The 17,122-nt window shown below is 50.8% G+C and overlaps 2 protein-coding genes across 3 annotated transcripts in view; one reads left to right on the plus strand and one right to left on the minus strand.

Annotated features, from left to right (window-relative positions):
- Positions 1–6,420, minus strand: part of MUL1 (mitochondrial E3 ubiquitin protein ligase 1) — a 31,880-nt gene extending 25,460 nt beyond the window's left edge. Inside the window, exon 1 of one of the 2 annotated variants that reach the window (XM_088790316.1) lies at positions 6,282–6,420. The gene's annotated coding sequence lies outside the window, so the exon portion shown is untranslated. Of the gene's footprint in view, positions 1–6,086; positions 6,226–6,281 lie in introns of those variants that run through there. The other variant, XM_088790315.1, reaches the window with a different exon arrangement.
- Positions 5,331–9,022, plus strand: FAM43B (family with sequence similarity 43 member B). The gene is made up of 2 exons (XM_088790319.1): positions 5,331–7,647; positions 8,747–9,022. Exon 1 carries the CDS (start codon positions 5,859–5,861, stop codon positions 6,843–6,845), a length of 987 nt encoding a protein of 328 aa, XP_088646445.1. The 5' UTR covers positions 5,331–5,858; the 3' UTR covers positions 6,846–7,647; positions 8,747–9,022.
- Positions 9,023–17,122: the final 8,100 nt, after the last annotated feature.

Here is a 17,122-nt window from a genome sequence, read left to right on the forward strand (position 1 = left end):
AGAAGTCTTCTCAAAACAACTATAACTAGAAACCCCTAAAGATCACACACACACACACACACACACACACACACACACACACCTTTTAGAACAAACACATTCAGCAATGTTACATAATACAAAGGCAATGCACAAAAATTAATTGCATTTCTATATACTAACAATGAACAATCTGAAAAGGAAATTAAGAAAACAATTCCATTTACAATAGCATCAAAAGAGTAAAATACTTAGGAATGAACTTCACCAAGAAGGCAAAAGACTTGTACACTGAAAACTACAAAACATTGCTGAAAGAAATTAAAGAAAACACAAATAAATGGACAGACATCTGTGTTCATGGATTGAAAGACTTCATATTGTTAACATGTCAATATTACCTGAAGTAATCTACAGATTTAATGCAATCCCTATCAAAATTCCAATGGCATTGTTTGCAGAAATAGAAAAATCCATCCTAAAATTCATAGGAAATCTCAAGGGACCCCAAATAGCCAAAACAATCTCAAAAAAGAACAAAGTTGGAGGTCTCACACTTCCTGATTTCAAAACTTACTACAAAGCTACAATAATCAAAACAGTATAGTACTGGCATAGAGCTAGAAATACAAACCAATAGAATAGAAAAGAAACAGAAACAAATGCTTGCATGTATGGTCACTTGATTTTTGACCAGGTGCCAAAACCACCCACTGGGGAAAAGACAGTCTTTTTAATAAACGGAACTGGGAAAACTAGATATCCACATGCAAAAGAATTATGGTAGACCCATACCTTACACCATATCCCAAAATTAACTCAAAATGGATCAAAGACCTAAAACTATAAACTCAAAAGAAAATATAAGACAAAAGCTTCATGACGTTGGATTTGGCAATGATTTCTTGGATATGACACCAAAGCACAGGCAACAAAAGTAAATGCTTGCATATATGGTCAACAAATATGCATCAAAATTTAAAACCAAAAGTTGGAAGCAACCCAATTGTCCATCACTGGATGAATGGATAAACCAAATTTTGGTATGTCCATATAACAAAATATTATTCAGCTTTAAAAAGGAAGGAAATTCTGACACATGATACAACATGGAGGAACACTGAGGACATTATGCTAAGTGTAATAAGCCAATCACAAAAAGACAAATACTATATAATTCCATTTACATGAAGTATCTAGAGTAGTCAAATTCACAGAGACAGAATGGTGATTACCAAGGGCTAGGGAGAGGGAGAAATGGAGAATTGTCTAACAAGTACATAGTTTTGATTTTGCAAGATGAGAAAGTCTTGGAGATTCAATGCACAATAATGTGAATATACATAACAACCCTGAGCTATAGCTGCTTAACAATGGTTAAGATGGTAAATTTTTTTATGTGTTTTTTGCCACAATTAAATTTTTTTTAAAGTAGCTATAATTGACATTCTTAGAGACAACAAGAATAGGAAAAAAAAAAAAACAAGAAATTGCTCTTAAGTGAAAAATTTTGAGAAGAGAAATAAAAATAATCTAATAGAAAAGTTGGAAGATCAAGTTGAGGTACTGTCCCAGAAAACAGAACAAACCATTTTTAAAAAATGGAAAATTGAAAAGAATGTTTTAAAAAATTAGAGGATCAATCCAAGAGGTCCAACATCCAATTAAAATAGAAAAAAAACAAAACCAGAAAAAAGAATGGAGGAAATTATCACCAAGAAATTTCCCCAAAATTGATTTCCAGATTTAAAGGCCCACCAAGTGCCCAGAGTAAATGCACATCATTATGAAACTTTAGACCTCTGGAAAATTCTAGAAACTGCCAGAGAAAAATTGGGTCACACATACGAGATTAGGAATCGGAATGCCATTTGACTTTTCAACAACAACAGTAGGTCGTGTCCTCAAAATCCTGAGGGAAATTTATTTCCAATCTAGAATTCTACACCCAGCAGAACTATCAATCAAAGCTACTGGAGTATATGCTCTGCCAAAACAAATAAATAAACCACGGAGCGGGGAGAGGGGAAGGCAAGGGATCCAGAAAACAGGATCCAACCTGGGAAAGAGGCAAAGGAAATTCCCAGGACAGCAGAAGAGCAAAGTCCCAGGACAATAGCTACGCAGGTCTGTAGTAGGGTCAGCAGTCAGGATTGGAGCCCAGGGAGGAGACCTCCAGGAGCAGTGTCTCTAAGAAAAACGTGGCCCTGAAAGATCACCTGGTGTGTTCAACCAGGTTGGACGGTGGGGGATGAATTAGTAATAGGTACGTAAGGAAGTTGTTTTGTTTTGTTTTGTTTGTTTTAAGGACGTGATTACATACTCCTGGAAAAAGCAAAAAAAAAAGTTGTCCAATAAGGGAAATGGAATCATAGCATACTTCCAGGCCCAGCTTTGAATATTTGCATAGTCATAATAATTAAACACTGAATACTCATGCAACAACAGCAAAATGTCCTATGTAAGCTGGACAGAAGGAAGGAAGAAAAATGTTTGTGACAGGGGTAGATAAAAGGGCATCAAATCTTCATCTTCCATAGCAGGGAGGCAATACACAATGTCTTAAAAGGTGGAAAATCTGAATTAGAAATGTTTCTTAAAAATAAAAAGGCATAGGACAGACGTGCCATCTCAAATGTGTAAAAGAGTGGTTGTCTTTGGAAGTGAGAATTGACCTTGGGGAAGGGTACGGCAGCAATCGGCTTATTTTAAATGACGTCTACTATAAACCAGCTATTTGACTTTTTGAACTAATACAAGTATGATAGAAATAAAATTTAAGTTGAAAAAAGAAACACAAACTCCAACTGCATGCCAGTCTATGAAGTAGTGATGACTAACTGATGCAAAGTTGGGAGCTTTTTCCATGCGCTGGAAGGGAGGCTTACTGGAGAAGACAGCTTTGAATTCTGCCTGGATGAGTGGGATGAGGCCGGCTTTTCTAGTCATCTGAATAGAGAGGACGCTGGAAGCTCTGAGGGCAGCTGAGGCCTCTAAAGGAAAAAGTTTGGAGGAAGAAGAGCAGAAGGCCACGGCTGGGGGTGTATAAGGAACCTGTGAAGTGAGGAGTGGTCCTGGAGGTGGTAGGAGGGGATGGGAAAGCCTGTCAAGGAGGCCCAGGTGAGTGGTTGACAAGGTAACGACCACGTCAGATGCTGCTTTGAGGTCCAGGGGACTTAACATAAAAACAGACTATTGCACACTGTGATCTCGCACAGTCCGGGTGACCCCCCACACCCACCCCAGAGGATGTTCCAAAAGCAGTGGGAACAACAGAACCAGGACTAAGTGAGCAAGCCTAGGGAGGCTTGCAAGGGCAGCACACACCTGCCTGTGGCTTCTTGGTCTCTCTCGTTCTCCGGCAGGCAGGGGGCTTAGTTCCCAGATGAAATGCATGCCATATTTATACTTAAAATTGTTATTTATCTAAAACTCAAATTTAACTCGGTGTCCTGTGTCTTTATATGTTAACGCTAGCAACCTCAGGAAGCAACCTTGGACAAAAGCTTGGAGGAATCTCAGTCTTGCAAAATGAGACTTTGCTGCTGGCCACTCCCACCAGCCCCCTTCCATGTTGGGGGAGGGGAACCCCCAAGATAAGGTCCAGAAGGTGGACCTAGGTGACCTAGGGCAAGAGACAGAGGATTCTTCATTGAGCTGTCCTTCAGGTCCTGTAGGGAGCTTCTTGAGTTAATGTCTCTACGGGCCCCCAAAGGCAAATCTGGAGCCATGAAAAGCACCCAAATGATCATTGTGCTTCTCAGAGCTTGCTCTCTTGTGGGCAAATGAGGCCACATCTGTATCTCCAGGGTGGGAACACCGGGAAACATTCATGTCCTTCTTGGGTGATGTGTCCCACAAGCACGTATTACTTTTATCATCAGCAAAAGGTAACAAAGACATTTCCATGTTGAAAATAAAATAAAATGAGGCTGCAGTGGGCCAGATAATCTGTGAAGCCCATCCAAAGGTCAGATTCTATAATTCTAAGTTATTTCCTGTTCTTTATTCGCATGTCATTTTAGGAGCATTCAATGATGGAGGCTTGTTGTGCGTTTTTTTGTTTGTTTGTTTGTTTTTTGTTTTTTTTGCTTTTATTCCCACAAGGATTCTGAACCTAGCCCTTCACTACTCACGCCCTCTGTCCCTGAATGTTGCCCCTGCTATGAAGCACACCATCTTCCCACTGCCCCCACTCTTGGAGGTCACTTGCTTTGGTCTGGCCGGTCCCAAGACTCTAGTCTCATTCCCGACCTGGAGGATGGCCTGTTGCCCAGATGACCTGCTCTGAAGCCAAGGAAAGGGCTGAGGTGAGAGTCCACTGCAGTGACTCCTGGGCCCCCAGCGGAGCAGACCCAGAATTCTAGGGAGCTTGTGCCTTAACAAATCCTAAAAGGGGGAGGTGTGTCCCCACACCCAGGGACAACTGTCTCTTTCCTAGCACACTAGAATGCCTCCCTAGTAAGAGCCCCCATTGCAGGGTCCCAGGGGAGGATGGAAAACGCCCCGTCCATATACAGCATCCAGTGGACTCAGAAGAGTGAGGGCTCACTCATGGGCCACCTAAGCCTGAGTGGAGCCCTAGTTCGATCTCCTACCAGCCTTGTGACCTTGGGCAAGTCGCTAGACTGAGCCTGGCCTGCCCTGAGTTTTAAATGAGATAATGAATGCAAAACCCCAGAGGTGTTGGGGAATACTGGAGGAATTCACAAACAGGAGTTTTATCTTTTTAATTCTCAGAGAATCCAGAGGCTGTACTTTGACCAGAAAGAAGGAGCTTTTCATCTGCAATGCCCACCAGAACTGCTCTGGAAGCTTCCTGCACCCTCAAAAGCTACCCTCCCTGCTTCGTGCCAGGCGAGGGGCCACTACCAGACACTGGAGCAGTGACTTGGCCTCCCAGCTCAGGCGCAGCGGCCTGGCCCACGACCTTGGAAGAACCTGGGAGAAAGCTTCACCAGGCGACAGTACTTTTCCACTGCACTGCTCAGGCCACCTCAGCTGGCTTTCTGCTGTGCAGACAGGACGCAAAGTGCGCCAGGCCGGCCTCATCAGGAACCCACCCAAAACCACTCTCAGAAATGGGGGTAGGGACATGCTGTGCTGAGTGGCAGGGGGAATCCTAGAAAGAGAGGAGGGGGATCCCGAATGCGCCAGGGGGAGCTTGGAGACCAGCAGAGAGGCCGGAGAAATTCGCATCGGCAAAGCCCTCCAGTACATTTTAGAAGATTCCTACTCTTTAACCGCCCCTTCCACCTCCACCCCTCCGATAATAATGATTAAACCCGCGCTACCGCGCTTGTGCTGGGTCTGGGGCCAGGAGCAGCGCTAGCCTGCGCGGGGGAGGAGAGAGGAGGGAGAGGGGAGGGGACAAGAGAGCTAGCGGTCCCGCCCGGTGATGCAGGCAGCCCTGGGAGGTGGAGTCGCGACGCCTGAAGGAGTCCCCACCGCAGTCGCGCTCTCGTTCTACCCCCACGGAGCTGCCAGCCACCAGCCCCGTCTCCGGCGACCTCCCTGCCGCCTCAATTTGGGCGGCGGGGACCGCAGGATCCCCCCTGTTGGGGCCTGGGGGCGCCTCCACCACGCCCAGCCCTTGCCCCACCTTGCTACCCGGACTGCTGGAGCGACTCCCGGGGGAAGCTGTTCCCGGACGCTCGGCCACCGCCCGGGCATCTCGGCTGCCAGCCCGGCTGGGCACCGGGCATCTGCGAAGCTAGCCCTGCCCGGCCCTGGGCATCTCCCTGCACCGACTGTCTCCGGCGCCGCCCAGCTTCCCGCGACTCCGGGGCCTGGGACTTCTGTGCGCCCTCCCCTCCCCCAGCCGCTGGGTAGGAGGCCGGTGAGTTCCCGACGCCCCAGCCCCTTTGGCCGCCGCCACGATGCTGCCCTGGAGACGTAATAAATTCGTGCTGGTAGAGGACGAGGCCAAGCGCAAGGCTAAGAGCCTGAGTTCGGGGCTCGCCTACACGTCGCTGCTCTCCAGCTTCCTGCGGTCCTGCCCGGACCTGCTGCCGGACTGGCCGCTGGAGCGTCTGGGCCGCGTGTTTCGCAGCCGACGCCAAAAAGTGGAGCTCAACAAGGAGGACCCGACCTACACGGTGTGGTACCTGGGCAACGCCGTCACCCTTCACGCCAAGGGCGACGGCTGCACCGACGACGCCGTGGGCAAGATCTGGGCGCGCTGCGGGCCGGGCGGAGGCACCAAGATGAAGCTGACGCTGGGACCGCACGGCATCCGGATGCAGCCGTGCGAGCGCGGCGCAGCCGGGGGGTCCGGGGGCCGCAGGCCGGCGCACGCCTACCTGCTGCCGCGTATCACCTACTGCACGGCGGACGGGCGCCACCCGCGCGTCTTCGCCTGGGTCTACCGCCACCAGGCGCGCCACAAGGCCGTAGTGTTGCGCTGCCACGCCGTGCTGCTGGCGCGGGCGCACAAGGCGCGCTCCCTGGCCCGCCTGCTCCGCCAGACCGCGCTGGCGGCCTTCAGCGACTTCAAGCGCCTGCAGCGCCAGAGCGACGCGCGCCACGTGCGCCAGCAGCACCTCCGCGCCGGGGGCGCCGCGGCCTCGGTGCCCCGCGCTCCGCTGCGCCGGCTACTCAACGCCAAGTGCGCCTATCGGCCGCCGCCTGCCGAGCGCGGCCGTGGGGCACCGCGCCTCAGCAGCATCCAGGAGGAGGACGAGGAGGAGGATCAGGACACGGAAGAGCGCCAGGAAGGAGCCCCCCAGAGCGAGCGGCCTGAGGTGCTCAGCCTGACCCGGGAGCTGAGGACGTGCAGCCTGCGGGGCGCCCCGGCGCCTCCGCCGCCCGTGCAGCCCCGCCGCTGGAAGGCCGGCCCGAAGGAGCGCGCGGGCCAGGCGCGCTGAGAGGGGACCGGCCGAGGCTCGCGGCCCCAGACCCGGCCGGCCTGACTTACAGCCTCCAACCCTGGCCCTGCCCGCTTGGCTCCCCTTCCCCCCACCCCCATCCTCCGGCCCTTGCCTCCCTCGTGGTATCCGTTGTTGTCCGCTCTGCGCCTCTTTCTGGCTCAGGGTGACGCCTCATATGCCCTTAATTATTGGGGGACAAGATGGGCGAGCAGTATTCAGTGTTCACCTCCCCCCCCATCCGGAGTTTCTGGGCACCCTCTATTGTGGAATTGCCCCGTACGCTTTAGACCAAGTCTCTTTGATAGACCACTTCCTCTCTCCTAAGCCATCTTCTCAAGAGGAGGAGGGAGAAGTTTCCAGAGATCCAGGTGGAGGCAGCGGCCCTGCCCTTGGCCAGTCTAGCCTTCCTCCCTGGGATGAGACCAACCCTTGAGGAGGCATTCTTGTAGGGGAAGAATAGTGGCCCTGGAGAACTGAGGCCAGGCCGGAGGTGGGAACTGAGTGGGCTGCCATACACACAAGGAAGAGTTCTCAGGCCCTGTGCCTGGCCTCTCTAGCCCTTGGAGAACTGCTGGGACTTCACTGCTCTCCCTCTAAGAAGACTGGGATGGTCCTACCAACCCAGACAACAGATTAGGCCAGGTAACAGCTCTTTGCACCGGGCAGCTCCCCAGACCTGTGCCCTGGCACCTGGCACCCCCACAGGACTCCTCCCCCACCCCATTTCTCTGCAGACAGATGTGTGTGGTTCCCCACTAGGTGCGCCACAACCAGGATGGAGACAAGACCTCCAGGGGAGGTAAGGAGAACCTTTGCAGGTGCTTGGAGACACCACCTACCCAGAAAGTGGACATAGGAGGGATGGCCCCATGTCGAGAGTGTGTCAGAGCAGGAGGGTCCTGATAGCAGCTGGATTCTCAAAGCAGGATGAGGAAGGAGGGTATATTACCCCAACAGAGGGAGTGGGCCCCTGCCCAAGTGTCTCTCAACAAGGCCACAAAAAGCCCAAAGATCTATGTGTCACCAACTGATCATTGTAAATAAAGTGGACCTGCTTTTTGAGCCTTGTCATCATTCCTGTGTTGTGTTTGATGCCAGACCTACTGGGAGTGGAAAGATTATGGTCAGAGCCCTAAAGGAAAGGAGAAGACCCCAGAAAGTGGCTTCTTTAGCAGCTGGAGCCAACCCTCAGAATTGTGGACAGAGAGGGTTGCTGCCAGGAAGCTGTTCCCTTAATGTCAGGGAAGGAGACAGCAGGTGCCTTATCTGCAAATCATGTGTCAAGTCCTGGAGGAGAGCTGGCTGTCTGATTTGGCCTCCCAGAATATCTCTCCTCCTGGGCACTCAGATGCAAGCGTCCCTAGGACATTTGGCAGGAAGGGGGCACTGGTTGGGGGCTTCTCACCAGCCATGTATCTTTGAGAAGACTCCTGTGTATGTCAAAGCATGTGCTATATGTTTTGTCTCCTTGGGGCTGAGAAAGAAGGCAAGGCTTTACTGTAACGGCGAGCGATGGGCAACGCAATTGTCTTTCAGAGGAGCTGGAGAAATCTGTCCAGACCTTTGTGACAGTGTGAGTCTTGAGCTTGGAGATCTACTTTTTTCCTGTGCTAAGCTGGGCACTGATCCCAGAGTTATCCAGAGCCCAGACGAATGGTCTCTGCAATCAGCAGGGATCAGGATTGTTTCCTGGAGCTGCTGTAACAGAGGGTACCACTGCCACTTCACCCTGGTGGACTCCAGGCAGGGTCAGGGGACTTCTAAGGGGAAAGCCGGGGTTGACACCACATGTTTGACATGGGGAGAGGTGACAAGGAAACGCCAGGCAAGGAGGCGTGTTCATTGCTTGCCTCTTATGTATTGACAAGGCTTTTGTTGTTGTTTCTTCCCATTTGCAGGAGAGGAAGTGGGAAGATGTCAGACTTGGGAGAGGATGATGGGCTGTGGGCAAGGCAGCCTCTGGTGTTTGAGACGACCTCACCCAGAAACAAGGTCACAAGCACGCCCTCTTTAATCAGGTTCACGCTGCAGATATTTCCTAGGTACCTGCCTTGGGACAGGAGGCACTGGGGTCCAGGAGTCCCTCCCTTGTGGCCCCCACAGTCTCGAGTGAGATACATACCGTTAAAGGAGCAGTTGCTGTATAATAATTCACAGGCATGCTTCCAGGCTCAGCCCCTGGTCTCCACTCTTCTCTGGCCGCCTCGTAGACACACTCACCCATAGCCACCTCCTTCCTTCTCTCACCTGCCCTGTGCTCTGTAGACCCATTATTACAAGGCCCAGGTGAGAATTGTCTCTGCCTCCTTACCACCTGTGTGACGTTGAGCAACTCAGTCTCTGAGCCTCCCCTTTATCGATGGTAAAATGGGGAGAATACCTCTCAGGCTGCTTGTGAGAATTAAATCAAATCATGTCTGTGAAAATGCTTTGGTGGGGGTGGCCGGTTAGCTCAGTTGGTTAGAGCACGGTGCTAATAGCACCAAGGTTGCCGGTTCAATCCCTGCATGGGCCACTGTGAGCTGCGCCCTCCTTAAAAAAAAAAAAAAATGTTTTGGTAAATAATAAAACACCCAGCACCTGGGGAAAACAACCATCTTACCCAGAAGACCCATCCCTTTAGATTAGGAGTTTAGTGTGCCTTCCCCACACTCCATTCTCCCTGGTAGCATGGACCCGGTCCAACTTCCCTCCTCTAGTAGGTTGAGGATGAGATAAGCCATGGGTGAGCCAACACAGTGCCAACTGCCACCAGGCCAGAGAGTGGGGGTATTTGGGGCTGAAAAGCCACCAGGCCCCAGGCATCATTGCTACCAAGGGAGGGAGATGCAACCTGGGAAACCCTGCCCATCTCCATCCCTGCGCTTAGTTTGACGTTCTCCCCTGATCTTAGACACAAGATCGAGATGAGCCCTGAACCATTGTCAAGTTGTCTGGTGCCCCTATATCTCTTCTCCAGGCTTCAGATTCCACACCTGTAAAATGAAAGGGGTGGGGGCAGTTCTCTGAGTCCTGGATTCCCCTGGAGCTGCTGTGGGGAAGGGTGGGAGATGGAAGGGCGGGGCCCCACCCTACTTACCTGGCGTCCCGTATCTGTTTTCTCTTTGAGGTTCCTGGGAGTGAGTCTCTTTGAAAAATGGGATGCTACAGATTTTTCTCTTTAAACATTGGGTGACATGCTCTCTAAACTTCCCTTCCAGCCCTGACACCATATGTATCTAAGGTTCGTTGGGCTGACGAGGCCTGAGAAGTAATGTTGGAGGGTGTCCGTGTGGCAATGGAGGGCTTGCTAAGAACAACAGGCAGCCCAGGACAATGTGGGAAGTATGTCAGCCACTCAGGGGACAGCCACTCAGGGGACAAGACTCTCCCCAGGACCTCTGGGGCCTTATTTCCAGCTCCCTTGATCCCACTCTGAAAGGGCTAGGCTGTGACTGATGTGACTTGCGCCACAGCACATAGCCTACCCACCAGTGCCCCCCGACTCCACTGCTTCTCTTCCACCCGTGGACCTAAGCTTGTGCCCATGCTGTTCTCATGACCCAGAATATCCTTCCCCTTGGCTACACACTTTTAAATCCTACGTCTCTTCAAGGCCCAGCTTAAATTCTACCTCCTCAAAACTTTCCTTAATGCATACCCCTCCTCCACTCCCGCCAAATCTGGGGGTGATCCCTCCTCCCAAACTCACACAGGATGTAGCCTGTACTTCCCTTGTGGTCCTCGTCATGTTACACCTGGGAAGACTCTATGTACATGTCTTGTCTTTCATACTGATCCATCTTCACTTCCCCGCCCCCTTCAGCGCCTTGACCACAGCAGCACAGAGCATTGGTGCTCAGTGATAATCTGGTGAATGAACAGATGAATGAGTGAGTCAGATGGAAGGTCCATCGTGGGACAGGAAAGGCAGTGGGTGGAGATCGTTCCATCTGCCAAGCTTCTGCCGGGAGATGCTGAAGGAGAGCTCTGCTCAGACGCTCTGTTCAGACGGACAGCTATTCTGCATGGCTGGGCAGCAGGAGGACCCTCCAGACAGCTGCAGTCTCTAATTCAACACACAGGTAGTTGAACCCAGGCTTGGGTCTCAGCCAGACCTGAGTGTCAGGCACTGCCACTGGATGGCTGTATCACTTTGGGCAGGTTTCTGAAGGCTTTTGGAGCCCTGATTTTCCATCTGTAAAAAGAGGGATAGGTGAGTGTAGACTTTATACAGTTGTTGGGAGAATGAAGTAAGGCAGTGCGTTTGGGTAATATATTTAGCACAGTGCCTGACGCGTCCAATGAGTGGTAGCTGCTGCCATGATATTTATTATAATTTTTCCTGGAGTTCTCCTAACCTGACAGCTCTGGGATGAGGGGATCAGGTGCCTGGTCTCTGAGACACGAAACATGTTGCTTGTTTATGCACCGGGATGGCTATCTGCCTGACGTCCCATTCATTTCTAAGTCATGGGAACAGATTCAACTACAGCTTGTCTTTTTTTTGTTTTAGCTGTTCAACTAACATGAGAGTAAGCCTGATCACCTTAACACTAGATTAGATTCAATATCATGCTTTTCATGTATCTTTTTCACCTTAGCTCCCAGCACAATGCCAGGCACACAGTTAAGCACACAGAGGTGAATGAATGAATGAATGAATGAATGAATGAATGATTAGCTGCTGCCAGCAGCAATGTTGGCACATAGCCTTCCCAGTCAAGGTCTCCAGAAAGCTGGGATGTCATTCCTTTGTGAGTGATGGCTCAGCTTACCCCAGTCCCTGTTTGCCCTTAGCTATAGGCTACGGAGAAGAGGAAGCTGCTGCTGGCTTAGGGACCAGCTCATCCCCAATAAAGGACAGCTGAAAAGGATTGAGGGGGTTGACATGCAGATCTGGCGACTCTGAGCCACAACCGTCCTCTCTCCCCCTTTGCTCCACTGCCTGCCAGTCCATAGAGTGTATATGTGTTTGTTGACTGACCCAGAATAATTGAGTCTCATCCCCACTCAACCTAAGAGTGGGAAGGAGGTTGGGCAGGCAAGGGATTCAAGGGGGGGCTGGTATTCTCCCTTGCTGCCCCTTGCTGGAGCAAGCCATCGTAGGGGAGCCTTCAGCCGAGCCGGTGCTGTTGCTGGCTGGCACCCTTGACAAGAAAGCTAAAGGAGCTGGGCTCTGCTGGAAAGCCCAGGGAGACCGAGTGTTTCCCTGCCCAGCGTTCATCCATCCCCCTTTCATGGTGGAGGCTGCTTCCTCTTCCTCCTGGGCACACAACTAAACTCTCATTACCCCCTGCACTGAGATGTGGTCCTGTGACTGTCACTCCCCAGGTCTGGACTCTACAAAGCAGAACCTTTGCTTTGTTCTCCGGCCTGCCTGCCTGCCTGCCAGATGTCATCACCCAAGGTGTCCTTGGCAGTTTCGTGTTGAAGATGACAGTGCCTTAGCAGAGCCCCACCCCTGCCACGAATGGAAGCAGGAAGTAAAAGAGTACTGTGTTACCGCTGCCAAGTAAGGGTTGTTTGTGGCAGCACATAGCTTACCTTGACCAACACACCTTTCTGGTGACCCGCAGCCCTGATGGTCCTGGTGAAACCACAGTCCCCCACTCTCAGCTCCTGGGGTTCCAGCAGAGCTGACTTCACACACCTGGACTCCAGGGGAGGATCTGTGAACCTGACCAATCAGAATATCCCAAATCCTCAGCCCCAGAGATTGGTTCCGGGATAAACAGGTGACATGATCAGAGCCAGTGGAATTTAGTTCTGCGACTTTTGCTGAAACTCTTGGGAAGAGAGACGCTCACTTTCTGCTAGAGTTGCTGAGAGGGGGGATGTATGTCTGGCGTTTCTGGCAGCCATCTTGCTACCAGGGGGAAAGGGAGACTGAGGGACCAGCACAGTGAAAAGCGGAGCTGAACACAAAGAGAGCAAGACCAAATCCCATACCAGTGCTTAAGCCCCTGGATCCCGTCAGGCCTGTCCAGATCTGCCCCTGGAGTTTTCAGTTCCTGGAGCTAATAGGTTCAACTTTTTGCTGAAACCAGTATGAGTTGGGCTTTCCATGCATTGAATCAGAGAGATTCCTGGCCCTGCTATTACTGTTCTCATCAGGTCCCTGGCTCTGGTAAAGTGAAAAGCTTCAGGGTCTGTCACAGGGCCCGACTGGGGGACATCCAGCCAGTTGATGAGATTCAAAAGCCCCCCGGCCCTTTCCTCTCTGGGACCACCTGGTCTTCCATCCTGGCTGTCCCCACACACCTTCCCCGTCTCCTCTGCGTGGAATGGCTTCCTTCCCTGTTCACAGCACCTGTCCCTCTGTGCCTCCCATGTGCACGTGGCTCTGAGCCCCACTCCACACGCCTCTTCAGTCGAACCAAAGCCTCTGGGCTTGGTTCTAGTGCTAGACTCTGAGGCTGATCCGGGCGGGCCAGGTTTGGGTGGTTACCCCGGATCATCAGTCCCCCCGGTCACTCAGCTGTGTTTGGGGGGTGGGCTCACTAGGTGAAAGTTTGGCTATTTCTTAGGGGACCTTCCGTGGGGAAGGGACACTTCAGACAACGGAGCACGGGCTGAGTGGGCTGATCTCAGATGCAAAGGCATGGAACTGCTTTTTCTTCATTCTGGGACATGGGCAAGTCACTTAACTGACAGGGAGATGATACTCCCAGGAGTCCTGCTTCAGGGGGGTTACTCTGAGGGACCATTCAAATGGAATAGAGTTCGAGAGGGCTTTGAAAAGCATCAAGGACCATACAAGAGCCAGAGGCACGGTGCTTCCCCATTGGCGTTAAGACAAGAAAGCTGGAGGGAGGCAGCTCAATACCATCCAGGCTGAAGGGCTCCTATTTGGAGAAAGGGGCCTCCTGCCCAGGAAATGAGCACAGACAGCAGCAAGGGAGGCTTTAAATAGATATCTGCAGGGATTTCCTGGAGGGAAGAATAACATCACCAGGAAACAGCTTATGGAGCTCAAACAATACGCCCCCTCCCCAAACACACACACACACACACACACACACACACACACACACACACACCACCCCCACGGCGGACCTGAGGGCTGGATGGTGCATCCCTGTCTGCAGGGATGGCCTGGGAGGTCCCGGAAGACCCTTGCAGCCTGTGCTGCCTTTGAAGCTCTAAGCAAAACCGGGGAAAAGCAGGCTGGAGCGTCTGCCCCTTGTGGGGGAATCATGCCTGTGATCTCATATCCCACAGGCTCTGGACAGCTCCAGTGCAACTCCTGCCACCGAAGCTGACCTCAGATGTGATCATTTGACAGCCTTTGAAATATGGGCTCCGATGCTGGGAGGACATTCCAATCAGATCAAAATAGACACTGCCAACTCACTCAGTCTCCAAACGGCAGAAGACTCCGGGAGTTGCATCACATCAGCCCCTCTGCCAAAGTCCACGGATGTACAGGCCCAGAGGGCAGGGTGGGCCCTGGGAAGTCTCCGAGGGTCTGAGCATTGCCCAGGGAGCAGTGCCCATTGCTGGTGTCTGTAGATGTCTGCATCTACCTAGCAGTTTGACTCCTTAGAGATGTATTAAATTCTCCTTCCAAGATTATAAAAGCAACACATTTTTATTGGAAACCAGTGAAACAAAAAAGATATAAGAAAAAAATGAATACCTTTCCCCAGCCCTATGTCCTCCCCCCCGCCCCCACACCCCAAATCATCAGCAGACATACACTCCTAGGTAACTAATGTTACAGACTGGGATTTAGTCTCTCCCTCCTGTCTCCTTACTTGTGAACATAAACGAACCCACATGCACACATACTGAGATTTTGTCGTTCGGTTTTACAAAAATGGAGTCCTTCGCAAACACGTCCTGTAACTAGCTTTCTTCTCACTTACATCATGCGCTTCCCTCCAGCTCAGTGGATAAACTCATTCTTCTTTTAATAGCTGCACAAGGTGTTCGACCATCCATTAATATATGTTCAGGCTGTCCTGCATTTTTAAATGCATCTAATAAAGCTCTGCTGTGTGCAGATCTCCAGACCACACCGCCAGGAAGAAGGAGCAGACGTATGCGGAGCGTATTCACATGTGGGCTGAACAGTAATAGGATCAAGAAGAGTTTATGTGAATTCCTGGTGCTGGGATGTCTCCACCAGAAGGGTCCTCAGCCAGCGTGGTCCGAGCTCCTGGTTTACAGATGAGAAAGGGGGTTTGTCGAAGGTCACACAGCTTGCTACTGAAAAATCTGGGGCCATAATTTAGGTCTTCTGACTCCCAGACCAATGTCCTGTCCTCTGAACAAAGTCTGTTAAAATAAAAATAGAAATAAGACCAAGAAAGGTTTATGTAAACTCACAGATGCCCAATGTGAGGGGTGAAATGAGGAGATAAGATACACTCAAATCCCACAGAGAGTTAATGGCAAAGGGAAGGGGCCTCTTTTTATGCGCTTCCTCCTGCCCCTCTCACCAGTCGGGTTTCCCCAAACACTCCAAGCTCATTGCTGCCTCAGGGCCTTTGCACTTCCATTTCCTATGCAGGGACCACACTTCCATCAGATTTTGCAGGGCTGCCTCCTTCTCACACACACGTCTTAGCTCAAATGTCACCTCTTCAGAGAGGCCCTCCTTGTTTCCACCCCCCGACACACACCTCAAACCAATATCACACACACCTCAAACCAATATCGACCCATTCATCCCCCATCTATCCCATTACCCTGTTTGTTGTCTTCACAGCTTGTCATTATCTGAAGTGATCTTGATCTTGGTCTGCTATTTGTTTACGTGTTCGTTAGCAGTCTCCCCCAGACACCGGGAGGCTGCCAAGGACAGTGCCTGGCACACAGCAGGTGCTTAGTAAAGATTTAAATTGGTAGAACCCAAGTCTCCTGATTGCTAACCCAGTGATGCAACCTCCACACGAAGGAGTGTCTTTGCTACATCAGGGCTGCTGAGGCTGGTGCCCTGGGCTCCTGAAGAGCATGCTGGCAGCCAACTTCCATAAAGGTTGGGGAGAGAGTAGGGCTCCCACATGGATTAAAAGGTGACAAATCAGCATGATGTTCTTACTTCACCCTCAAAGCCAGGACCTGAGCCCCTCTCTGAATCGTCTTCCAGACCCCTCAGACCACCACGTCTCTGCTACCTCCACCTTCCTCTCCACTTGACCCCCATTATGTGCTTCCAGCTGGTGACTCTAGTTAATAAAATTGTATTGCATATTTGAAAGTTGCAAAGAGAATAGATTTTAAAAGTTCTCATCACAAGAAAAAAAATTGCAACTATGTATGGTGACAGATGTTAACTAGACTTATTGTGGTGATCGTTTTGCAATACATACAAAATCAAATCACTATGTTGTACACCTAAAACTAATATCATGTGTCAATTATGTCTATTTTTAAAAGGGGCGGGGAGAAACAGAAATAAAGTACCATGAATTAGTCAGGGTTCCACTGCAAAATAATCCACTCGGCAGGTTTAAAGGATGATGAGGGAAGGTCCGGGCTCCCTCCAAGGGGTGAGAAGCAGACTCTATTCCAGGCATAACCCCTGAATCTCATTGCAAAACTAGCCTGACAGGAACTTCTGCCACCACGGCCACTATTGCTGACTCAGGAACCTTGCTCCCAAGTTGCAGTCAGGAAAGCTGCCAAAGAAGGAAGTGGCTGACACCCCTGCTCAGCACCAAGAAGCCAGGAATCCATCTGGCACTAAGGCTTCCACTGCAGCTGCTTCGAGAGAACCAAAACACCTCCACCACCACACATTCAGAGGAGCCGCGTGGCCGCCTCCTGGCAGAAGCTAGGTGACACAGAGATCCTAGTGGTCAGAGAGTCTGGACACGTCCTTTCCTGCCTTCCAGCCTCTATACGAGGTGTGAACAAACAATACGGTGAATGTTTAAATTTAAAACAATTATTACAGTAAAAGACACATTGCCATTAATCCCCCTCAAAATAGTCCCCCTCACTTCAAACACACTTATCCCATCGTTCTTGCCACTTTCCGAGGCAGTTCTGGAAGTCCTCTTTCATGAGTGTCTTTAGCTGTGCTGTCGTGGCTGCCTCGATGTCCTGAATCATTTTGACTTTGGGGAAGAACCAGAAGTCGCCCAGTGCCAGATCCAGTGAATGAGGTGGATGAGGACACAGCGTAATGTTTTTATTTGACAGAAATTGCCATGTACCAGAAGCGATGTGTGACACAGAGCATTGTTGTGATGGAGGATGATTGATGGCACACTTTAAAACACACCTTCTCTCAACCGTAGCTCACACCTGACTGCACCGAACAAGTTGAAACTTGTCACACA

The sequence above is a fragment of the Rhinolophus sinicus genome, chromosome 14 (genome assembly GCF_057876585.1).
Source record: "Rhinolophus sinicus isolate RSI-liver-muscle chromosome 14, RSI-T2T, whole genome shotgun sequence".
Lineage (NCBI taxonomy): Eukaryota > Metazoa > Chordata > Mammalia > Chiroptera > Rhinolophidae > Rhinolophus > Rhinolophus sinicus.